A 26,716-nucleotide genomic window follows, 5' to 3' on the forward strand; every position below is an offset into this window, starting at 1 on the left:
TCTTTGAAAAAAAAAAACCTGTGTGAGCAGCATCAGTTGAGGCTCTGTGATTTGTCTCCTGCAGTTTGCTTCATCACTGACTGTCGTACCTCTCTCTCCGTCTCTCTCACACACACAGAAAGAGAGAGAGAGAGAGGGAGAGGGAGAGAGAGAGAGAGGGAGGGAGGGAGACAGAGAAGACAAACATAGGTGGTGTGCCATCAATCTCTCTTTCTGAGAAGCTTACCTCCATATGAGATATTAACTTAATTACCTGTAGGTATAATTAGATTCTAACAATTATTTCTTCCTGCTTTCCAAACTTTGATTGAATCCCAGGAAGGTGCACAGGTGAAAGGACAGACATTTTTAACAGGTAGAAAGACAAACATAGGTGTTTAAGAAGAGCTACGACACCTGAAAAATCAACCTGTCACCTGCTAACTTGCAATAGATGTCAGACTATTATTTTTCATTCGTCACAGAAAGATAAATGGGAGTGCTGACTAATAGACACAACATTAAGATCTTTTTTCCGGGTTATTATTGGAGGTCAATTATAGAGAGACTTAATCTATCACTGTATAAAAACTTCAAACTACAGAAAACCACTGTATATCAAGTAAAAATAAGATTGATTTACTTTGAACTTTTTGTTTGTTACCCATATAGACATTCTGATGATAATTCTCCTACATAAATACATATTACAGTCACAAGGGAGGGAGGATATGGCAACCTTGAGGCTCACATACTTACCAGGGTCACAAATTTCCATATAAATAACAAGATGAATGCACAGTGTGAGAAAATACACCAGGCACAAACTCTATGTACAAAAATGTTATTCATGGAGGTTTACAGTTAGGATAAGTACCCTGCTCTCTCTTTGCCACCATAAGCAGCAAAAATACCTGCTGAACTACAGAAGAGCCCTCAGGGGGGAAAGGATGGGTCTGACAGCCATGATGTTACCCCCTCATATCCTTCCTCTCTGCCTCTCCACCCTGTCCTGCTCCTGTCAACCTGCTAAAAACGATGACATATCCAGTCCAGACAAATATAATACAGAATGCTCCAAGTATGATGCAGCCCCCCCTCCTTCCTCTGTTTACAGCTAAATTTTTGTGAATGTTTTGCCCTTGACCGGTGATTGTCCCCTTGGTTGACAAGAGATGGAGGCTGCGGACAAGCTGAGTTTTGTGTTTTTTTAGATACAAACAAGGGACAAAGGATGCATAATGAGAAAGCGCATGATGGCAGAGAGCAAAATTCCCCCTCCCAAATAAGAAAATGTATTACACATTGTCTATTTTTCTGGCCCCTGAACTGAGAGTGAGCAGTATGATGATGGGTGAGAAGTTCAATGTGCAGCAAGAAAAACAGAATGGGGGAACCAGGAAAAGGAGGGCGTTGGTGGTTATGTTGTGTCTGTTTGGGATGTTCTCTGAGGAAGCACTTCTAATGGATGTACATGCCTGGAGCAGTTTGTTGATGACAATGTTGACAATGTGAATTCAACTGGAAAAACCTGACTTCAGTGAAGTGAAGCGGTTTGGCATCATCTGTTTGGCTGTAGTCCTTGGAGGGGAAAACTGAATGAACCTTACACATATTTGTAAACAGAAAGAGGCAGAAGTGGAAATGATCCGACAGCCAGTAGCAGAAATCCACTCTTTCAACACACATGGAGGATTAAATGCATGCTTATGACTTTTGTCTGTTATTTTGTGTTGAGAAAAGAAGAAAGGACCGGAAAATACATGCCCAGCAGTGTGGCTGTGTGTCGACTATACCCGATGGAGTGGGAGAGATAGAGATAAAAAAAGCAGTGGAGCATTTCTTGTAACTAGCCTGTCTTTCTCTTGGGACTGAATCCACTAACAACAGGTCAGGCTGGGGGCAGGTGTTCTGCTGAGGCTCTCAGTAGCCATTTTTCCACAGTGCGGCCAACTGGGACTTGCCAGGGCTGGAGTCGTCTAAAAATGCTTACGGCAAACGATCAGCACAAAGGTTTGGTCTGTTGCTTTGTTGTTAGAAATTACTATGTGGCAAATCGGAAAGACGCAAAATCATCCTGGCTCTTTAGGGGGAAATAAAATAACAAAATGAAAACCAAACTAAAAAATCAAACAAAAAAGCAAGGGGAGGCTTTTGAGGATGCTTGGAATTTTAAAACACAGTCAGAGCATCTTACGATTTCCACTGCACAGCAATCAGGTGAGTGCACTTGATCGTGAATAAGCCTGAAATTGTGCATGCAAGGGTAAAGTGGTGGCTGGAAACTCAAATCAATACATATTAGGCTACAAGTCAGCTTTTGTTCCTTTCAGTGTGATGTTTCTCTCAAAGTGTCTGCAGTTACACCGCTGTGGTGAATACAACACCTCCTCTCACAGAGGTAAACTAAAGATATGGGCCATCGTCTCTGTCTCTCAAAATAACACAGTATTGGTTGGCAGAGATTAAAATATGAAACATGTGACTGCAAAGGGCTGTCAAAAATGTGTATAGATTGGATTGAGACCTTGGCTCAGGTCCAGCACAATAGAGAGCAGAGTAATAACACTAAAATGTGTGTGTGCTTGTGAGACAAGAGGTAGTGTGGAAAACACGATGCAAAAGGAAGAGTACCTTTCCAAAGCTATGAATAAAGATAAAAAGTAAATGTCAACACTCGCAGCTGAAAGGGAAACAATTACTCAAACTTCAGACTAAATATAGATTGGATGAGGGATTAAGAGCGTTATTGTTATGACCGTTTTACTGTCTGTGTAAATTCCTTGACTTAAAGACATAAAATGTACCCAAGACAGCAGGGCGTCTCCATTTAGATAACGAGAAAAACAAGGAAAGCAAAAGTGAAGAAGAAAAAAAAGACTAAAAGAGTCTTGTCACTCAAGAATTAACAGTCCGCACCACTGAGCAAAATGAATGACAAATGTGGAATAAAGAGAAGCTGCAGAGCAACATTAACAGCTGTAAGCAACAAATAAGTTGTTTTTTTCACTGCTGTGGCATTTTCCTGATGGAAATAAATACACATAGGACAAGAGCAGCAGAAGGGCAGCCTTGTGGCAAATGCAATAAGGGAGGAGTAGTAGGAGAGATATGGAGGGAAGAAAACCTGGAGTATTAATGACAAAATTCAAGGCACATCCCCCGACTTTATTACAAGGAAATTGACTCTACAGCTCATCCCACTGCCGGTAACCTTGTCACAACTCGGGCTGCCATAAGGAGTACCTCTTTGTGGCGTTTGAAAATTTAATTTCTCAGAATTGATCAGGGCTCATTATTGACGCTTTGATCTTAGAGCCAGCGGAAGTAGCCTTTTTGTCTCTTTGTAGTGCTACAGTTAATGTAAGCATGCTGGAAATGAAAGGATGAACCTCTCTCCAGGTGTCTCTATAAATCGACCCTTGAAAGGTAAGGCCGGGGTATTCACAGGCTTTGAAGATGCTTTAGTTGGTGTGCCAGACTACATCACATTGTCTCAGCTGAAGGTGAAAACCAAGCGATATGAGCAGAATTTGAAAAAAGAATCTCTTTATTGCTTGATCTTACCTAATACTGAAATGTTTACAAAAGACAAGAATATAATCCAAACAGTATTTTTATTGCAAATGAATACCAAAACAATTACACATTTATAAGTACAGTCAGAGAGAAGAAGAGTAATGTGTCCAACATTAAGATTCAAAGTGAGCCTGTGTTTTGGAATATAGGTATTTAGGGATCTGGTCCAAGGTTATTTGGCTGCCATTTCCATACCATTCCCATCCTGGCAAGGCAGAAAAAAACAACATTAGCCCTGGCTGAAATGAACACGCTGCAAGCTAGCAAACTAACATTTTAATCTTTGCCATTCTCTCTGAAGACTGACCCCGAAAACAAAATGTGCTGTTGGCGGTCATTTCTGACCGGTCAGCTGCTTCCATTTGCAGGCGACTGGGCAGCGGCCTGCAGGGTCCTCCGGGCCATCTCCAGGGCTCCTTCCTGGGTCTTGTTCCCACCAATAAAGCCTCCAGCATGGACGAAGATGCAGCCCTTGATCCCACTGAGCTCCGACAGCGCTTCATCACGAACGCCGCGCCACTGTTCTGGCAGGGACAGCCTGGGACAGGAAAACAGAAGGGCAAGTTGGCTTACAGATGGACAATGTGTGGTCAGCTGCTCACTTCCTGTTGACATATCACTTTGCAAAACGGACTGTGCTATAGGCACAACCAGAAAAACAAGCAATTATAAAATGTTAGAAGAACACAATAAAAGTAAATTTCAAACACATTTCAACATGGTCACTTAATGATGGCTGAGATTTTCTTGAGCATGGCTTTGCACAGAAATTTCACCAGCAGAGGGGCCCGAGGTAAAGTGCTTCCATCAGCAGTAACCCTCGTCCATGGCACCACTACAATCAGCCCCAGCAAATAGACCAATAAAAATCAGCTTGATTCTTCTCCAGTAATGTGGAAAATCACACATCGGCACAGTGGTTGGAGAGTCATACGGTGGCACTGGAGTCAACAGGCAATCTTACATAGTGGGGGGAAGATTGGCTCTGCAAGGGTTTACGAGCTGACCTCGACAAAGTGTCTCTGGATGGAGTGTACGGAGGCTGAAAATTCATAAAAATAGAGCAGCTCATTTACCACCCACCTCATGTAACATACATATCTGTACACAGCCTCGCAGATCGTTTAAAACACATTACCAGTTCTTTTTGTGTGTATGTGTGTGTGTGTGTGTGTGTCATTCCTGCCTTGATGGGGTTATTATCTCGATTATCTCAGACCACTGTTCTTCTCAAAGTATTAATATATTTTGCCATTTTTTCATTTGGATTCTTATTTAATTCATCATTCCATCGCTCACCTCTCGCCCTACCAAAACTGTTAAACGCTTCGCATTTTATAAAAATGCCAACCTCAAGCTCCTCATCCTCCCTGTCACTTGCTTGATGAATTATGGAACTGTACGGCACGGTTGAACTTGTCAGAGAGGAAGTGACACAGTTGTCAAACACGACTGTGAGCAAAGCGAGGTAAGTGTTGTCTCCTGCACTGGATTTTGAAGGGTTTTTGTTCCAAAACATCCTGCAATTCTTTAATATTCAGGGAGTGACAAGTAATTCAATTCAGTTTTTGTTTTCAAAGAAGTCTTGGGTACATATATTAAAAAATAATATGACAATTATACAGTAGATCAGCATCAGACATGTGCACGAGTAAACCGCAATTTCAAATGGCTGACGTGTACATGTAACTCTTTTTTTTTTTTCCTCATATTCTACTCTCCATGCCATCATCTCACATCTACACAGTCTCATCCCTATTAAGACAACCCGTAGAGGAAAGCATGACAAACCCCTAATCCCTGTTAAATGAATCAACCAATCGATAGCTCCACAGTATGGCTGGAAAACAAGCTCTGAGGAAAGGTCAACAGGGCTGGTAATGAGGGAAGGAGTAGGAGGGGGATGACTGCTGTTGTTATGACAGGTCAGGAAGCTCTGATTCTCAAGATGACCGGTCTAAAAATAAGCCCACAATTAGGAAATTAACTTCGCATGGGAGAAGTAACCCCACCCCCGCCCTCCTCCAAAGACTATACCATAATCGAACAGATATTGGGAATTAGTGCTTCATTAGAAAAAAAAAATCTACTCAAGAATAGATATACTGGAGATACCAGGTCATTAAAAAATAAAATATCAACTGTGTGTGTGTGTTTAGTGATAATGTAAAGAGCCCGGATCATCTGTCCAGTCGCCCTCTCCAAGACGATAACGAGAGACACTGGTGCATATGCAGAAGTGTTGAAACCTCCTGCAGCTTGCTGACTCATAATTCATGCACACCGTCTCTTGTGTTAAGAGATTTTACACATTTCACACATTGTCTCCCTGCATTGGCCACACCATTAACTGAGCCAAGTAACGTCAGACAGAAAGAAAAGAGAACATGCATAGTTTTGCTTTTTTTGAGGGGAAATTACATGGAATTATTTCAGTATCAATACCTTGTAACTACAATTTATAATTTCCAATTCTTTTTTTTTTTAAATTCTCCTTTAATGTATGATGTCATACCAGATAACTGAGACACCCACCAGTGTGTTTTTTCAGAGGTATATTTTCTGGTTCATATTGCGGTCAACCTGCAGTATTATTTTACACAGTACATCTCCAAGGAAGGACCGCTTCCACTCCCCTCTTCCTTCTCCCTGCTCACATTTCCTTAGCAATGTGATGCTGATAAAAATAGACCTTTTGTCCCCCCAGGTGCAGTAGCAGGGACACAGGTGATAACAACACCCCTTTTGCAGAGTCGGCACATGCCTACTGGGAGGAAGCAGGCCACCCGTAGGAAGAGCCATCTGGAGCAATGTGTTTTTATCCATCTCACAAGCTATTGTTCTCATGTAGCTCCACACCGACCGCCATGTTTGCATTAAATTAAATCTTTGAAGTGCTTTGCGATCCATAAACAGGTGCCTGTCTTTTTAGTTGAAAGCGCTGCCACCTGATGAGATTCTGCAGCAGAGTGGAAAAAAAGTGGAGCGAGAGGGATGAGGTGAGGGAGGGGCGGAAAAGTGTGAAAGGTGAGATAGGCGGAGGGTGGATGAGGGAAGGGAGGGGGAGGGGAAGAGGAATAATGGGAAGACAGCAAGACAGATAGGACAGAGGGTGATGAAATGGAAGAGGGTGATTATAGGACAGAGACAGAAATACTGTACATGAGAGAGAGGGAGAAAAGAAACACTAATGGGAGAGCCAGGTGCAAGGGGAGCTCACGGAAAGAGGTGAAAATAGAGGCAGAGCAAACGTTGGTCAGATCAGGATCAGGATCACGATGTGCTCAGGAAGCCCCCTCCTGCTTTCAAGCAACCTATGCTGTATCAATAATGAGACATATCAAAACCAGGATAAAGGCATAAGGGCACATACTGTCAGAGGTAACAAGACATTTAGAGAACATGGTGGTCAGGTGGACTAGTGGCTTAGAGACTATCTTCTGTGATAGTGATCTCTCGAGCCAAGTACAGGGTATCACTGTGCTTGTGCTTGTCAAGTCAATTCGATTTTTATTGCCCAAAATCGTAAATCTATCTCAAAAGGGCTTTACAATTTGTACAGTACATGACACCTTCTATTCTTAGACCTTCAATTCGAAAAAGAACAAGAGTCTAAAGCTGTGTAAGCAGCTCTGTGAGGCTGTACTTCAACACAGCCATGTCAGCACGCTAACATGCTCACAATGTTTAGCAGGTATAATATTCACCACATTCATCATCTTTAGGTTTGGGTATATGTTTTAAAATACAACATCAGACATTGTCAGGGATAGAACGGGATGTCCTGGGACCAGATGCATAAAACTGTGTGTAGATTCATCACTAAAACTGTTTGTACGCACAAAGCCAGAAATATGCATACGCATTCTTTTCCTCAGATTTATAAAACCGTGCATACAGTACACATGGTTCTGTTTTATAAATCCCAATCATCATGGAACTAGGTGCACATGCAAGAGTCTAATTTTCACTCCTACAATTAGATAGACACACCCTGAACCAGCTGTCATATCAATATGCTGCCTGCTCCACCAGTCTTTACACCTGTCAATGAAACAAGAGGAAGTTCAGTTTCACTGATGGTGTTGGCCAGCGAGGTTCTCCAACGGCGGAATGGTTGTCATTACGCACAGCTGTGTGGGTCTTTATACTGCACATGTCATTAATTCAACAATTGGATCTGAAACCATCATTGGCAGTGATATCTCAGAAATGTAATCAATGATTAGTTTGTAGTGCTCATATCTAAACCGACTTTACAAGATGCGTCACAATTAAAGATAAAATAAAAAGAACATAAACAGTTAAATAAAATGATGCATTCTATGTAGATTAAAAAATGTTTAAAACTTAATCAGACAAAAGTAATTAATCAATATTACATTGATAAATTTGCCTTTGATTGGCATTTTAGAGATTGCTGTGTAAACACATAAAAATCACACAATCAGTGCAGCTGCTTATTAACCTGAACAAACAATGTTTTACTAAAAGATTCCATCTCTCACCTGATATTTCACCTCCACCTCATCACATCACCCTCAGCTCACGTCAGCGTGAGCTGCACACATTCTCACCACACATTATGTGTTTATAAATACCACTTTATGTGTGGGAAATGGCGTATGCGTGGTTTTTGTGTGTACGCATCGTTTATGCTTTTGGCCCCTGGACTTGCTTACATCATTGTCCTGATGTTTTCACAGACCATTAACCAATCAACAAGATGGGGACAGGAGTTCATTGTCTGACACGACAAAAATTCACAACACAAGCACCAAAACGTAAACAACTGAATCCCAAGAACAAGTAGTGGACACAACGGCTTTTAGGATGTACTCAAGACAAAAGGCAACATGGAGTCACATAACATCACATCATAAGAGCCAACAGTTGTGAAAAAAAGTTAATAAAAGGTTAGACATGAAAAATATATCAAGATACCATCGATCTATTCAGGGACTCTGACTAGTAGTCTAGTAGCCATTGTTTTGCTTTTAACTTAAAGCTAGAAGGATTTGAGTTTATTGTGTTAGCATGCTACCATTAGCTAATAAGCACAAAACACAAAGCACAGCTGGTAGGATTTGTTATTAGTTTGACAAATATTTGGCCATAAATTGAAATTTTGACCTAATGAAGGCGTCAGTTAAAAAATAATAACAAAGTTGCTATAATTCATCCTGAGGGGAACATAAATGTCTATGCTAAAATTTCATGGCAATCCATCCGATAGTTGTCAAGACATTTCAGCCCAGCCCTCAGTCAAGCAGACACACAGACCTGCAGCTCTTTATACATCCATGACACAGAGACAGAGAGCAGAGCTGAGCAGAGGAGAGAGACGGAGACAGCGATGCAACCTGGTCGCTATGCTACAAGTCCCGACCTCACACCTACGCGCTGTTATTGGTTGGGGGCTACACGCTCACTGAACAAAGGTTGACGCACAGAAATGTCCTGAACACAGCAAAATAATAAGAAAATACAGGCAGAGTGCAGGGTCTCTGCAGATAAATGCACTGATACACACTTCTAGTGGGTACATATTGAGTATACTGTAACAGTACAAATTTATAACTGTCAATTTGTTTTGTTAGAGATTGGATGAGAGTTCACTTTCAAGGATAAATAACAAGTACATTGAATGAATTAACATTTCATAGAGATTATAGAATATGTTTTCTCAGGGGAATGTCTACAAACAAAAAAACACCTTTAATACAGGGAGTGGAAATTATATGGAAAATGTCACAGCTTGTCAAAGGTGTAAAAAAAATTGTCTTCTTTTTGACAATTGCTAAAGAATCTGTCTTTTAGATAAAGCATTACATTTTCTATTAAGTTTTCCCTTGGGTGGAATCTGCATTCGATGTGAATGCAAATTGCTCCCTAAAATCAGATAGAGGGCTGTGGGGGGGGGGAGGTTGGATAAACAGAAAAATAGAGGTCACAATAATAATTATTCACCCACAAAAAAATGTGACTGAAAGCTGCATGATTTGTGCTCCGGGGGAAATAACTGAGGAAGAATACAGTATGTCAGACAATGAGGTAGAATTCAGTTTAGTTTTATGTAAAGGCCTAATTTATCTTTCGCTACAGAATTTAATAACTGAAACTGCTGAACATATTACATACAAAAAAAAATACGGATTTTTGGTGTTTGCCAGGCAAATCGATGTATATTTCAAATTTCTTTGATACACACTGTTCAGACATGAATATAGATGAATACACACACACACACACTTGAGTAATTACAGTAGTTGATCAGCAAAACTAATTACTTTTTTCCTTTCTCATTCCCTACAGTAATATCTGCATTCATTTGCACAGAGCTGAAAGATGCACTCACTGATGTGGGCAATACTGTTCATCCTTACTTCGAAAAGCACAAGCTGTTCAGAGCAGCCAAATTTGAAGCCAAGAAGAAGAAGAAGCTATAATCGTTTTAATATAACAGAGACGTTCAAAGCCTGCTTACTTTCTGACCCCTGCACACCTGGCCAATCGCTGCGTGAAGTGAATGTGAATATTGGATTCTCTGTTTCTACAAGTTACAGAAACTGTTTTGACGTCAGCAAAGTGTAGGTGTAGGGGTTTTCAGATGACGTTCGCCCATCCGACAAGCACTTCTCTCAGAGTATACCGACCCCCTGAGTGTCCACGGTGACTAATCAGTCCTGCTGATTGAAAAGCTGGGACCAGTATGAAACAGCACAAGTCATCAAAACCCGGAGCACAGCAATCAAATTCAAAACAAGGGAGCAACATGGATGCTGGAAAGATTTTCTGTACCATGTGTAAAATAAGCCATCCTAAGCAATAATTATGTTCTGTCACTAATATCCAATAAAAAAAAATCAAACTGAAAATGTGTTGTGTGGATTGTAGAGATGTTAAACGTGATTTTTTTTTGCAGCTAGAAAAATAAGTATCTCTACATAAGATGCAGGGTAAGCCTGGAGCACGTTTCCTTGGCCATACGTCTGTAATGTGTGCGGCATGCTGGGATTTAGGGCAGTAGTCAACAACACACCAACTATAGAACTCCAGTGGGGATGCTGATGACGTTATTGGAGCAGCATTGTGGGTCGATATGCGAGAGGCTCATCGGATAAACAGTTCCCCTCCAGAGGTGACAAACATTGACTTGATAGGTGTTCATATCATCTGACAATTTATTTATTTCTAGCAATAATATTCTACTTTAGGGGGGTAGGGTGATGTTGTAACTTGCCTGTCAAAATTTAGGTCCAAGTCTATTACTGGACTGATTGGTTTTCAGCTTTTAAAGAATAGGATTTGCAATCAGAACTCATGTTCTGCCCTTTATACTTTAACTACTAAAACAATTATTTCAGTCTTATCTTGTTCAGCTAAAGCAAATTTGTCACTGAGACAATTCAGTGCACTTATTTTATGATTTAATAGGACTGTAGACTCTCAGTGATACAGCTACACTATGTAAATTTTGATTGACCTTATTCAAATTCATGTTATGAGTGGATTGTGGGTAGACTATGTCATTTGTTTAATTGAAGAGATTTTTGTTCAACAGATCATGGTGCTGCCCAGATTATACTTATGAATCACACATTCATTAAATTTCATCATCATAAAAAAAAGAGATTCCTGGAGTAGGTTTAGGTAATTGGCTGTATGAAAGCGTCTGTCAAATTGTAGAATCCACATCCACTGCATATTCAATATGCCAGCTTTCTGCATTAGGCAGATGGGTGCAATTAACATTAGGAAAACAAGAAGAATCTCCTGAGTGAGAGGAGTTTATGTGGTGAAAAGGCTCAGGTGGCTCTCCTGAGGTGCGTGGGGTGTGTTTACATCCTTTCAGCTCCTTAGAGAGCAGTGTGAGAAAGAAACTCCCTATTAACTAAAGGATCATCCTCATCCCTATTTCTATCCAAGTAGGAGTGAAGTCTCTCACCAGATGACATGCCAACCCTCCGTGAGTAGTTGTCAAATGGTCCAATAAGCATGAAAAGTTAAATCATACACCATGATTCGTTTCAGTCATCAGAGATCAACTCAATCCAAAACGTCTAGGAGACTCAGGAGCTACACCTGTCACTGTGTTATCCATCAGTGTTTTAAAAATCCTGTCTGGGAGAATTTCTTGTGTGCAAGTCAGGGTCACAACATCCCCCAGTTGTAGAGCTTGTATTTGGGGGGGGAATAAAAAAAAAAAAATCACCTGTTCTGGAAGGTGTTGAGCCCCGCGGGGACACACTGGACCCTCCACTGTCCATTCTGGTCAGGGTAAAGGACAAACTTGATGGGAGTCTCTATGTGGAGGTCCTTCTCCAGGGCAAACAGATGCTCCTTCCAGGGACACCCGCCCTGGGAGAACAATACCACCTCCCCACTGGGGTCTGCCTGAAAACGAGAGAACAAGGAAATTATGTGTTAATAATGTGCAAGATAAAGGACAGACACATGAGGGGAGAGTCCTTCAGCTTTATTAGTGAGGAGACAACTACAGTGTTCTGTGTAATCCAGGATTTCTTACAGCTGTCTAATCATGTTTCTCAACAACTGCTCATACCAGTAAAAACATGAAGGTAGGGAGAAAGCCAACGGTGCTGATGAACAATGTACTATAATAAACTGTTTTATTACTTGCAGTATTTAATTAGATATGAGGTAACATGAACCATAACATGAACAGACACCTAGAGACCTTTTGTACCCACAAGTGTATTGATTATTCAATTCATCTTCAAAAATAAAGGAAAAAAAAATAGACAGAATTGAAAGAGAGAAAAAAAACCCCAAAAATGTACACTTTAGATTGGACAATCCTGTACCTTATGCCTCTCTTTAACAGCTTCCTCCACGACTGTGCGGGCTGGCAACCAGGAAGACTTGTAGAAATCCAGACGGTCCAGGAACTCCTCCCCTACCATCACCATAGCCTTCTTGAAACCCTCCTGGTGACATTTGGTGTGAATACATACATGCTAAGGTCAAATACAGAGTCATTTTACTATAAATTCAAAAATATAATGTACAAGCTTCAGTTTTATGACAACTGAAAAGAATAGATGACATGTGTCATGGTTCAAAATGAAGTCTTGTCTAACCATCATCCTAATGAGCCATGCACCTTTGTTTTATCAGCTTCCTGTCATGCACAAACCCCAGCCCGATCTCACTCTCGCATGGTCTCTTGAGCAGGAACCCAAGAGAGCATGAGAAGAGAGACAGATTCAGGAACAAACCCATGTTATCAAACAGTTTGTCATGCAGAAGTCCAATCAGCCTGCATCTGATTGAGGGGGCTGCAGTGGCCCTGAGTTTTAACAGTTGTGTATGGAGGCGATGAAAATCTATTAGATTTTTCAAATATTACAAACAGCAACTGTTGAGAGTTCACCAGGTCAATCAAGTCTTGACTTGTCTGCCAAAAAATATTCACTTTGTGATCTTTTGGAGCGGACTTGCCCCACAAATGTGAGTTAATGGAAGTTTTGGGGAAATTGGAGGAAAGTGCCAAGAGCACAAGAATTATAATCATGTGAACTGAAATGTGAAAAAACAAATAGGCCAACTACTCCACTGAGACAGCGCAAACAATGGAAAAAAAAAACAAAAAAAACCTTGGCATAGTCAACACATATGCGAAGCCCGGGTATCTCAAGAGAGTCTGCAAAAAACAGGTGTAGTTTCCCTGCAGGCATTGCCCTCCTGCACTAATGAGAGACAAAAAAGCCACACTAGACCATTTCTGGGCCTGTGCTGTTCCTGCAAAACGACCTCTGAATGCTGATTGCAATGCATAATTTACCGCAACGTTCTTAACATATTTTGTATTTTTATTTCACTACAGGTTGCTCGTTGATCGTGATGATCATTAAAGCCAGAGGTTCCTCTCTATACTGGGGCCTTTTAGTAAATATTGAGTTGTTAAAAACATGAGGGACTTCTGGGAGTTTGGATCAGGAGCTTTACCTGCATCGTTACCTAAAAATGTTCCTTGGGTCATGAATTAGATGTTTTTTTATTGTATTTTAGCATTTGATATACTGTATATATTTTAGTTTGTCCTAATGTAATTCTGGTTTTAAAGGGGGACTCCACTTCACCATTTTTATACATGAAGTAGTATTTCCCATACATAGGCTGTACTTGGGCCCAGGTAGATTAAATCCCACCCAGGTAGATCAAAACTGTCTGTGTTGCGTGCTGCAGTAACTGAGTGGGGACTAGAGGCTTCTCTGTGCCCAGCTGCCTAGCTAGTGTCTACCAATAGCCTGCATGTGAGGCGTTTAGGGAACATCTGTACATTGTAATGTCTACTGATAGTCTGCATGTGAGGTGTTTAGGGGACATCGCTAAATTGTAGCTACAAAAAATAACCTGGGTTGCACTTTCCCCCCTCTAAACTGCATGAGTCTCTGCATGCACATTGGTCAAACACCGCACCACCTACCACCACAAGTGAATTCCTGTGGGAAAAACTGTGAAGGTCAGTTTATTAGTCATGAGGAGTACTAACTCAGCTTGTGAAGACACTTGAATAATGTCTTCTATGTCTCTGGAGGGAGCTTTCCATATTTTGAAACAATGACCCTAATGATGTCGTCAGGGTCGAGCTTGAGACTTTTGACTGAGAATTTTTAACTGAAAGCCTGCATTACATACTGCAGGTGTGGGATTTGAAAGAGGTCAATATTTAGGAGGCAGGAAGGGCTTGATGAAAAATGTTATTGAATTCCATTATGCCAAATGTAGGATCCATCATTTTTGGAGCCTGACTCATAATAGGGACTAAAAGTGCTGCTTTAATTATGACCATTCACAAACTTTTTGTTATTGTCTGTCTGAGACCATGTTGCAAAGTGTGTTAGATGTGTCTTGTAGCTTCAAATAAATTGCATTAAAAATACTCTCCTTGGATATTATATGTATATTCTGTTCTGTGTAGAGCAAAGAGAGAAGATATAACACATGTTTATATCCTGGAAGTAGTTTGGTTGCCATGAAACAATATTAGCTTCAGTTAAGTTGTGTTTCACATGTTTTTTTTCTGTCATATATATATATATATATAAATATAGTAATTTACACAGTAATACCCAGAGTGTCCATGAGTCATAGAGATCCAGGCAGTGATAAAAACACATTTATCCACAGAGCACCGAGAGACATTAACATGCCACCAAGAGTTTATACAGACAGGCGTCATGGTAATAAAACCTGCTGCTGTTAGGCGCCTACACATTGCAAATTGGAGTCAGGACGGATTCACTTTTTCACACCACAATGCAGGATATCCTGATAAACATATACCACAAGAATCCAGAATAGCCTGAGTTAACCTCTCATATGTGTTTGTTTGGCCACAAACACACTTCCTCACACCTCCTTCAAATGCAACATGTTAATAACACCTTGCAATGCTGTTAAATTTCTTATAACCATTTCTGTTCTATGTATGTGATGACATCATTGACCGTATATAAATATGGATGTCATGACAGCTCCCAAAAGGTGAAGCCAAAATATCTCAATAGTCCCCGTTTGATTTCAAGTGCTCATTTTTCTGATAAGTTTGTTTTTAATTAGTTATTTTCACGATATAAGAAGGGAGTTTGACGTCATGATCGACAGCTGTAACAGCCGCTCTCAAACCTCCATCAGACGGCGGGACGTATGAGGGGGCGTGTCCCGCGAGTCAGCCGTCTGACTCTACCACGCAGACTCTGGCTCCAAATGACGTCACACATGCAAGATGGCAACTCCCACAAAGGAAATATTTTTGCATAGAGGAAGGAAGTGGAGACGCGTAATCCATACTTATATACAGTCAATGGACGACATTCACAGAGATGATTCTCTGCTACAACTTAATCTAATCCAAATTCTGACACTAAAGCTAACCCCACCTACTAACCATGAACTAACCTTATCGTTAGCCAATCCAACCAGATAAATCTCCCCAATTTGAAGGGTTTAACATTTTTTTCCTTCCTTGTGTAGTCATCTGGACATTATATTAAAAATACTAAACTCAAAAATAATGTTTCATTTTAATATTCTTATATGACAGATAGAGACCCACAGACATTAAATGTAATCTGTGGTTTTTAGTTTGAAAGATTAGCATTTCAATCCCATCAACCCGATATAATAAGTGCTACATCAGTGTTACAATAATACTACATGAGACAGGCCAGGTAGATTCAATACTAAGTGAAGGTACACACACACACACACACACACACACACACACACACACACACACACACACACACACACACACACACACACACACAACCATGCAATCCCTCACACAGTCACCTCAGTGTCCTGACTCTTGCTGTTCCAGCGTGGGTTCAGGTGACCGACACGTGCGCTCAGCGTGGTGGAGATGCTGTAGCGGGCCTCCCCGTCACACTGTGAAATGCCATTGTCTACAGCATCCACCTCCTCCACAAAGTTCTCATACAGCTACAGGGAATTGAAAGAGAGATGTGACAAGGGAAGTTATGCACATATAATGACATGGAAATCAGTTGTTTCATGTTTGTTTTTGAAAAAGAAGCGTTGGCTGCAAATCCTCCCTTTTTCAAGACAGCCAGAACTTTCGGGAGAGAGAAATGTACTAGGTTTACATTATCCTGATTGAAATCTGTTTGGTCACAGTGTGTTGGCAGTTACTGAAGGCTAAAGTGCACTGCTTGGTCACTAAAGGGGACCTATTATGCTAATTTCCAGCTCTATATTTTTATTCTGGGACTCCACTGTGGCTGAACTGAATGGAAGCATAAAGGGCCAGTACAAGATAAATAAGACGTTTTTTGAAATGTGAATCATGCAAAGCAACTCTAGTGGAGTCCCAGAATAAAAATATAGAGCTGGAAATAGGGATGTCAACAGTTAACCGCCGAGAATATTTTTGACCAGTTACGCATATCAGTCTACAGGTTAATTTGCATGCTAGGGTTTGGTACTGAACTTGTTAGTTCACGTTATTCACGTTAGTTCAACCGGTGCCAAATTACGGTACCTTGCGGGACTGTGAGTGCATTTACCAACCAAAGCGTCTCACACACAGGCTCCGAAACTGACAGGAGCACCAACCCACAGATACAAAGAGCGGTGACGGATACATTTTAGCAACCTGCACGTAGGCTAGCAGCTAGTTAACATGGCTAGCATTGTTAGCATAGCTGTACCGTGCTGTGTGTAGCCCACAGACTGTATTAAAATAAGGTGTGGCTGCAGTGTCTCTGGTTTAACAGCACCATGCTGGGCACATGACAGGTTTGTTTATGGTGTTTGTATGCTCTGAAAGACTTCACAGCACGGATATAAAGTCACACAGCTGACAGGCTGTTAACCTGATAATTCTACAGTCTATCTGTAATAACAACGTAGGTGTTACTTTGTTATTAGGCCATCACCCAGTTGGTGTGCCAAATGACTGAGCCTGATATGCTGCCAATCAGTGTGGTAGAGGGCGAGGGATTGAAAGAGCTAGTTTGGTACCACGTTATGCCATCGAGAGCTACTGTGACTAAATGCATTCATTACCAGTTAATGGGTGTCGGTCTATCAAAAGCAAAATTAACTGAAACTGACAATCCTAGCAGGAAATGAGTATAATAGGTCCCCTTTAACCTCAAGTTCGACTATGACCATGTTTAACATAGATATCCAATATCATAACAGTATATAAATAACAGAAAACCACAAAAAGCATAATAGGTCCCCTTTAAACCAAAAGGAACCTGCAAATTGCTGCTGTTTTCCAGTTCACTGGCAAAATTCCAAAAAATAAGCAGAAGAGGAGCACAGAAGTAGATGTATTCAGTACTGAAAAGCCATCTCCTTAGTATATTGGAATGTCAATCACTAAACAGTTGACATTTTACAAGTGGCTTACAAGTGGAACTAAGCTTTGGGGCAAAAAAATACAGATCTAGTTTTTCTAAACTAGCTGAGGACTAGACATGCAAAATCCTAGAATAAATAAAGCCAAAGCCACAAGTAAAAAGATTACTGGGGCTTTAAACAAACTGACACATCAAAAGGCCAATGATAATATGAGTTAATAGTGACCTAAGATTTGGCTGGCTTAATGTGCCTAGCCATCAAAATGTTCTGTGTGCCGGCCCTCCTGCTGGCCTGGCTGTCTAAAATGCATTATATAAAAAATAAAAAATAAAATGCAACATAACTGCAGTTTCCTCAGTTTGAATCTGGCAGAGGAACTTTGTCACATTCCTGTCTCTCTCCTCTTTTTCCTGGTCGCTCTCCACTGCCAACTGTCTGATGAAGGCAAAATGCCATCAACTAAACTTTTAATTAACATTCAGCATTTCCTGCATAAATTGACTGCATGGCTTCCGTACAGCACCAACCATAGATAAGCGCACATAAATAAGTGCTCTTTAATTCCACTATAATATGTATTATTTCCTCACTTCATGTGATATTTATGGGCATCTGTGCAGGTGCTATAGATTTAATATTTGTCATATTACCCATGAGACTTTTCCAGCTCCATGTGGAAATTTGCCGTGTTTAGACGAGCAGGCCAGTGGAAAACATGTTTCCAATGAAGTGTTTGTGCTGTGGACAGAACACAATAAATGCTAATCCTGTGCCAGCTATAAATCTGTCATCTTTCTCCTCTCACCTTGTCATAGAGCACCTCCAGCTGCCTGTCATCTTCCTTCAGCTGCGTCAGCTGGGCCAGCACCTGACGGCCAAAGTGTAGGTAGACCAGGCCGGCTGAGCTGAGCTTGGTCACCCATGGCTTTTGTGGACACAGGCTGTTGAAGCTCTCTCCAAAAGTCCTGAGCAGAAAGAAGGAAGGTTTACAGACAGACAGCAGAAGCCAGAAAAAACACTACGACAATATACTATACACAATGGTTGAATTTATATAAAACCATCTACAGCTTATATGTGTGATGCTTTGAAACAGATACCTTCCACTTCATGAACCTGCATTTAGGTCCTGAATAGCCAAACATATCAGTCTATTTGTAACTGGTCAGTAAATAAGTGGTTTATCAGAATTCAACTAGATCATCAGTCATGAAAAGTCTAAACCATCATGAAATATTGATCACTTCTCATAACCAGTATGAATTAGTCCTGGCACTGTAAGCTCATTAACTGATTAGATGACAAAAAATAAATAAATGGCAATTTTTGATAATCATGATAATTTGGGTATCATCATGTGTTTCTTATAGCTTAATGTGATGATTTGTTTCCTTTTTTGGTTTCATATCCTTGTAAAATTAAGACTTTTGGGGTTATTTGACTATAGGTGGACAAATAAAGTGTTTTAAAGATGTTAACTTAGCTTTGTCAAACTTTTTATTATTTCTAACATTTTGGAGACAAACTAATAAATAAAAAAAAATCAATACATTATAAAATAATACAATTCTAATAACTGTTACTAGTTATTGCTGAAGAGTAAGAAGAGTGTTGCTCAAAGGGTGATGTTACATTCATTTGTATTGATTTAAGTTTAGAAAACCTAATTCTGCTGCTAGTAATTTACATATATTACTATAGCTTCTATACTAATAAAATTAAAAGAAAATGATGAGCTGAAGTGAACTTGTTTGGGTACATATGACATGTGTCATAGCAGTATTTCTGCAATGCAGAGAGACTTGTGTATCTAACATACATTGAAAATGAAAAACAGCTTATATCAATGCTAAAACACTGCACGGTCTATAAGCTGATGATATCCAATACCCAAAAGTAAAGCCTCAGACTGGGCGACTAAACATTAGTGTTCTGCTCATGAATAGACTACTCACATTTTTTCCCAGTAATCTTCAATAAAATGCCTGCTGCGTCCAGATGTAGCTATGCTGTACATTACTGGATGTGTATCAGATATCAATAAAGAAACTTAATAAAAAAAAGACTTGCATCCGTTACTATTTTATTCAGCTTCACAGAGCGAGTTTGCATTGACTGGAGAGAGAAAGCGAGCTCAGGCGTGTTTGTAAGCGTGAGCACACATAAATAAAAGACACTGGAGGTCTCTCCTCAGCCACGTGCTGAGATGGGTAGGCTCCAGCACCGAGTCACTGCTGGACATTTAATTCAGGCTTAATTAGGATGCTTGGGCTGCAGCACAGCGGAAAACAGACCGTCAAATGAATGAGTGACATGCTAGGGAAGTGGGGGGTAATCAACAGCCATTAAAGGACTAATTGGCCAAGCTGAGGCATTTCTATGCCGATTATCAGGAGATGGGAGTGAATGAGCGAGAGGAAAATGACAGAGAAACATGGAGAATTGCTGAAAAAGATATGCATACCAAAAGAGAAGTCATTTAACTGTTTGTGTGAAATCTGTGGTCAAGGTCAGTCAGTAAAGTAAAATATAAAAACCAAGAGCAATATTTTGGCAAGAATATGATTATGATGAGCAGGAATTCATCCCCTTATTGACGTGTGACAAGAAACTCAATCGCTTTTGAACTGTCTTTGAAAAGAATATTAATGGCTCTAAAGAGTTCAGTAGTTCCTCAGAATGATGGGAAATTTGGGCTCAAGGAGAGACAGACTGTATTACAGCACAGCGTGGGCTTTCATAAGCTTCAGAAAGTCTCACTTGATTTAAGTTATTACTCATGACTTGTATCACAGTGGCCTTGATACATGTTCAGTTCACCCTGTGTTTTAGCCATCGTCAATGCTTCTCTGACTACTTCAGTTTTTTCTTCGAAAATATTTTATCACTGAAAATTCAAAACAAGATTGAGAAATTCAGATCTGGTTTCTCATGTCCTCCATTGAGAGGCAGATGGCGGGGAATGTTCCGCTTTAATTCATTTAGATCTCACTGTGACCTCCAGTGCAGTAAACTAAATTCATTTATAGGAGCGCTCAAGAAACTGGGATTGTCTTTGGGTCTTTGCTGGTTTAACTCCAGGAGAATTATTTCAGTAAGAATACTTTAATATTTGTTACTGAGGGATGCAGGAGTAGTCATGGCATTTAACATTTTGTACCAGATGTTTGTTTGTTTTTTAAGAATATCAATGTCTGTAATCATTTATATATGTTGTGTGTACACATGTTGAGTGAGAGCTACATGCAATAATAACTTTTTGTTAAAAATGATACGTATACAGATTATGTGTTGATCATTGACAGAAAACTATAATGCCAAATGTTTAAGTTATGCATTGAAATGTAGTTTTGTACTTGTGCATTATGAATATGTGTTTAATAGACAATGTCTGTCCACTGATTGTCCTCCATGTTGGTCCAGGCTGAAATATCTCAATAACTATTGGATGGATGCCATGGAATTTGGCAGAGACATTCATGATCTCAAGGTGAAATGTCCCGACAAATATCGGATGGATTGACATAAAATATGATACAGACATTTATGCCCCCCTCTGGATGAATTTTAACAACTTTGGTGACCCCTCGACTTTTTATCTAGCATCATCATCAGCTTAAAATGTCAGTTTGTTCCATACCAGGGCTGTACTGAAGGTCTACCTCATGGTCATGGGGGACCATGAGGAACCAACAAGGATTCTCGTCCATGACCTGTCTTTATAGGAATAGTTTGACATTTTGGGGAAATATACATATTTGCTTTCTTGCTGAGACGTAGATGAGAAGATTGTTTCCACACTTGTATGTTCCTGTTCAATATGCATCTGGTGCCAGCAGCCAGTTAGTTTAGCTTAGCATAAACACTAGAAACAGCTAGCCTGACACTGTCCAAACATGACAAAAATCACAATTTTATGGGGGAGGTTTATGTCTTGGCCAGGGAACCAGAGATTTTCAAGAGTCTCTGCTGGTTGCCTGGCAACCTCACAGTGACAAAAAGACTCCAGGAAATCACTGCGTCCGGGCAAGAAATAGTCCCGACTGAACAGACAGATATGCAAGTCTTATCAATCCTCTAATTTAACTCTTGTCAAGAGAGTGAATTTCCCAAAAGGCCAAACACCTTTTTTGCTCTTACTATTTTTTTTCACATTTATAACTGATGTATTGGTTTAGCCATCAGTTTCATCTGTACACTGTCATTGTTTTTAAAGAAATGCTATTGAAATGAGGACAGCAATCATTCTTTTCACCTCCTTCTCCAACTTCCTCCAGCACCCCAGCCCACTTAAATCCATCCTTGCCATCACAACCATCTTGCCCTCATCTGTGCATGTGAGTGACAGCTACATTCTCCTGTGGCCCCTGACAGTGTCGTGGCAGCCTCTGCGCCTCGTGAACCAACAGCAGGGGGGCGTTCAATTGAAGGAGCACTAATTATCACTAACCGCCTGCCAGGAAGACAGCCCTGGCTTATCTTTATCACCGTGGTCATAAAAACTATCTCTGATTATCATCAGGACTTTAAGCTGACAAGACACCTGGAATGGGTGATTACTCAATGTGATGAGACCTTGAGTGAACACAATCGTTCGGAAGGAACTTTGGCAGGAAATTTAGCAGAAAACATGGAGCCTCTTCCTTCCTGATTCATGCAATTAGGGAACTTGAGCGTTTTAAGAGCAGGAGCCACAGAGAAATCAACTTTCTCATCCTTGGATTTCAGCTAATGAAAATATGATTCTTTAGACTTCTGGGCAGCAAAAAAGAGCACCGGGTCTGAAAATCCATTTGATTTCACAATCCAGAGTTTAAGAAGCCATGTCAGGGGAAAGTAGAGGGTGTTTAATTAAATTCAGGTCTAAAAAGGTTCATGTGTGTATAAAAACCTCTGTGATGAGATTTAAAACTCTTATGGATTAACACATTTGAGTTTTCAAATAACAATATATTGACCAATATACGTTTATCTTCCTAAATATATTGTATTTTTAGCAAGAATCCCATCAATTTGTTTTTAAAAGAATTGTGATCCAGATGTATGTAAAATAGTGACATTGTAAATTTCCACAGACACATCTTTGGCCTTTCTCTACCACAATTTTTGTTACATATTGGCCGACATATACACCGATAGGATATATCAGTGGCAAATTTATCTTATACAAAACAAGACAATAGCTCCTTTTCACAGCAGACATTATGACTTGCTATAATGTGAAAAGCCCAGGTGTAATAAATAAGACTAATTATTGTGACTGGCTCAATGACATGGCTTATTGGCACATCTTAATAGAACAAGCCATCGCTAATGATATTAGTTACACTTGTGCTTTGCAGCACAGACATATAAGAGGCATATCTCTTATCTATAATTAACAAAACACAATAAGTAGATGATTGATACAAAGTTATCACCACGCAGTGAAATGTGCCAAAAGTTGGGTGAGCATTCCTATGGACCACCAGTACTTACATTACATGATGTCTTGGTGTATAATTAAGTCCTGCAGTGGGTATCAGGCTGTGCCTTCACAAATCTGCTGAGTCCTGTGATGACAACATCATTATCTAACCCTGACCCAATGTACCTTTAAAGGATAAGGCTGGAAATTTTCTATATTTTTCTTATTGTCAAAAAATCTCATGTGCAGAGCCACACTGACAATGAACTCATCCTACTTACAAGTATTGTGTGTGTATCCGAAGCCTGATATATCTTATTCCTCTGTGCTGTAGATCTGCATGGTTGTCCAAAAAATATTAAAAACACGTCAATGAGCCACACTTGATGGTTATAGTAGTTTATAGTAGCTGCCTTTAAATCTAACTCGAAAAAGCAGATACTCGGAGGCTTGTCCCAGCCTTATATCTACACCTTCTTCTTAGGCAACCTACACAGGCTTGATAGGCAGCTTCATCTGAATGCCATGGCCCACTCAGTTGTCCAGCCATCATCCCTGCTTACCTAGTTCCATTAGTCTTACCAACAGACCAATAGCCACTAGTTAGCAACCCCTCTGGTATTCTAAACTTTTCATGACCTTTATCAAGTTCTCTGGCTGACATCCACACACTGGACTACATGCTAATAGAAAGTCAAACTGTCATTTTCAGCAGGCATTCTCTAATATTTTACAGAATTGCTCTGTGAGAAATCTAGTTTAGTAATTGCTTTGTGCCATTAATTTAGAACTGATTTGGGAAAATCATTGTACTAATATAAACCCACAATATGATTATAATGACAGGTGGTGAACAATAAATATCCATCTACGGCCCACTCCTAATGTTTGTAGAAACCAATAACTTTATAAACGTAATTATCTCTAGCAACAAGAAGGTTGTCATCCTTGTCTGCAGCTGCTATGAGCCATCCGTAAATCAAATCCAGCTCTTTGGATTATGCAGCATCTTGCTGCCAATGCTGTACCTCTGATGATGGTCGTAGCGATGCCTCTTTGGGTCAAACTCTCCTCCCACATCTACAACAATGTCACACTCTGCCAGCTTTGCCGGGTCCCTGGTCCGAACGATCTCAGCATCCTGTGCAATAAATAGAAAGATTTGAAGATCTGTAATCATTTATCATCAAGAATTTCACATCAAATAGAGAGAACATTATCATCTGGATTTGGTCTATAGGTCTCACTTTGGTTTTCTAAAACTTCTCAGTCCAAGACTATTAATTATAACAAAAGTGTTGCCCTAATTGCACCGATTGGCGGCAGGCTTGTAGCCCATTTTGGGCTCTGACCCTTAGTTATAGGTCAAATCACCATTTAAGTTATTCATCAAGGAAAATTATCCAAATCCTTCCTCTCAAATTAAGGACTTTTTGATTGTCTTTATCTTTGTGTTTTTGACTGCTGGTCCAACAAAACAAGCAATGTGAAGTAGGGCAGCAACAAATGATTATTTTTATTATCGAATAATCTGTAGATTATTTCCTCGATTCATCGATTAGTTGTTTTGGTCTGTAAAATGTCAGAATATGGTGAAAAATGTCAAAGACTGTTTCCCAAAGGCCAATGAGACATCCTCGACAAATGTTGTCCAAAAATCAAAATATATATTCAGTTTACTGTCATAAAGCACTAAAGAAACCAGAAAATCTTCACATTTGAGAAGCTGAAATCAGAGAATGTGGACATTTTTCCTTAAAAATGACTCAAAACGAGTAATCGATTATCAAAAGAGTTAATTTAATAGTTGGCAACTAATCGCTGCAACTCTAATTTGAAGCTGTGCCTTTGGGCTACGGAAAACTGTGGACATTCAACACTGGTATTGGACATTTTATATACAGTCATCGATTAACTGATTAATTTGAAAAATAACTGACATCTTTTTTGATAATCATCAGTTGCAGGCCTAATCAAAAGCATGCTAAGTTTGTTTTGATCCTACAGGGGCATGTACAGTAGGTGCAAGTTTATAGTGGCTGTATGGTGTTTTATGGATATCTGATCTGTTGTTTTGGCATTTCTTCCTAGTTTAAAGTATATAATTATACAGGGATTATTGTAGATACAGTATTTCATGGTTCTGGATGCTCCATCTATCTGTACAGCAGCACCCCCACTTGGTGTGTTACAATACAACAAGGGACCCTTGATATAATAAAAATAATATTTCTCAAATTAAAAAAATTAAAAAATTAAAAGATCAACCAATGCAGACTGAAGAAACATCTAAACCGTGTGATTTTAGTAACAGGCTTTCAAATGACGCACTAACAACACACTGTATGTCAAAGCAACACAACAGCATCAGCAGCAGAGAAGGACCAAAATAAATCCCATCATCTCTCCATTCACACCACTTCTCACCATACTGCACCCACCTTGTACTCAGGTAGCTGGCGGAGGAAGAAGCACGCCAGGACTTCGTCACAGTGGAAGGTGCCGTTGTGAGTCCCGATCTTTTGGACGGTCATGTTGTCTGTGCGGACTCTCTTCGGTTGACTTGACATGTATCGCGGTTTAAGGCGAGTAACGTCTACAGAGAGCAAACAGCAGTTAGACTGTGAATTTAACAGACGTAAAACACGTACTGGCTTGCTTATGTTGATAAAATGCGTGTTTTTTGTTAAGTTCAGTGCAGTCAAACATACACGCCACATTAAAACTGCACTTCACACGAGACGCACCGGTAGCGGACAGATTTGGCAGCTGCACCGGATATGGTGCGCCTGTGTTTGCGAACCGGGGAAACCCAGAGAACAGACTGAGGTTTTTTATTTTTTGTTTTTAATATTTTTAATATTATATTATAATAATGATAGAATTGATATTTGGTATGAACTGAGGCACGTATATTTATATATGAAAGAGTTTTTATTGAAAGTGGGAAAAAACTTGCAACGCGTTTATCTGACAGCCAGAGGTCGCTGCAGGCAGTGAAACAAACCTCACAAACCCTCAAAATATAGCCTCGCCGTGGCTGTTACATACTTTTTCAGTAGAGTAACATTTCTACTGTACTAAACAATGAAGATAAATGAAAAACCTGTATAAATATCACACAAATAAACAATACAAATCCTGATATGATTTTTACACGGATAAAAGAGTTAGGCCTACATAGATAGAAAAAAAAACATGAAAATCATTCATAACAAATTATTTGATATTGGCTGGATTACTAACCGGGGCAAATCTGTCAAATGCCCAGGCCCCAGACCCTCAGGGGCCCCAAAGACTCCAAGTGTGTGTGTTCTCTTTAATACATTCATGGTGTGTTTCAATCACGACGGTGTTTCGTTTGTTGAAATTTGATTAACTAGAAATTATCTTGGTCATTTGCATTAGGCTACTAAAACTGCTCTATATGTACTTTATAAACTGTGATTATTAGGGGATTTTTTTTTAGCTAATCTTGGTAGTGTGTGTCATAATCTACTTTTAAAACCTGTGTTATTTTAGGTTATGTTGTGCGCATTCTTATAGGCTTAACCAAAGAACCGCAAGCTTACTTACGTACAGCAAATCTGGGGCAGGAGTATTCCAGAAAAGGAGTACAGATTGGTTACGGTGGCTCTGAGCAAAACACAGTGAAGATGCAATGTACAGTCTGCTGTGTGCAATGTACACGATGGCCATTTGAAAATGACTGGGTACATGCTCAGAGTATGGAAGGGATGGAGGTTCGGGGGGCCCTCGCAGCTCATTTTTGCCCAGTTTACCCAAGCAGATTAATCTGGCCAATGAAATGTCAGTACACTTTTATATTTCTTCTTTTATGCATCCTCAAATGGTCTTAAACAATTAAAGAAAGACATTTAAAAAACA

General features: G+C 39.9%; 1 protein-coding gene across 5 annotated transcripts; it reads right to left on the reverse strand.

The window, feature by feature from the left end:
• Window positions 1-3,579: 3,579 nt before the first annotated feature.
• On the reverse strand, window positions 3,580-26,609 carry myg1 (myg1 exonuclease). Of its 5 annotated transcripts, XM_042406981.1 has the most exons (9): window positions 26,409-26,609; window positions 25,270-25,424; window positions 23,857-23,969; window positions 18,227-18,386; window positions 15,883-16,032; window positions 12,387-12,509; window positions 11,774-11,955; window positions 3,866-4,096; window positions 3,580-3,763 (listed from the first exon to the last, which is right to left on the reverse strand). In XM_042406981.1, exons 1-8 carry the CDS (start codon window positions 26,593-26,595, stop codon window positions 3,907-3,909), a joined length of 1,260 nt encoding a protein of 419 aa, XP_042262915.1. In that variant the 5' UTR covers window positions 26,596-26,609; the 3' UTR covers window positions 3,580-3,763; window positions 3,866-3,906. The 5 variants fall into 5 exon arrangements, with proteins under 5 accessions (XP_042262915.1, XP_042262914.1, XP_042262919.1 ...); XM_042406980.1 differs by having other exon boundaries at window positions 3,580-4,096; XM_042406985.1 differs by lacking the exon at window positions 26,409-26,609 and adding an exon at window positions 25,576-25,622 and having other exon boundaries at window positions 3,580-4,096.
• Between the last annotated feature and the right edge of the window lie 107 nt (window positions 26,610-26,716).

The sequence above is a fragment of the Thunnus maccoyii genome, chromosome 3, assembly GCF_910596095.1.
Source record: "Thunnus maccoyii chromosome 3, fThuMac1.1, whole genome shotgun sequence".
Lineage (NCBI taxonomy): Eukaryota > Metazoa > Chordata > Actinopteri > Scombriformes > Scombridae > Thunnus > Thunnus maccoyii.

Excerpts from the sequence above, each read along its gene's own strand:
- myg1 (XM_042406981.1), bottom strand. The coding sequence starts at position 26,595 with ATGAGCTGCGAGGGCCCCCCGAACCTCCATCCCTTCCATACTCTGAGC. Across the intron at positions 23,970-25,269 it reads GCCAGCTACCTGAGTACAAG|GATGCTGAGATCGTTCGGAC; the intron begins GTGGGTGCAGTA and ends TTTATTGCACAG. Across the intron at positions 16,033-18,226 it reads TGGAGGTGCTCTATGACAAG|CTGTATGAGAACTTTGTGGA; the intron begins GTGAGAGGAGAA and ends AATTCCCTGTAG.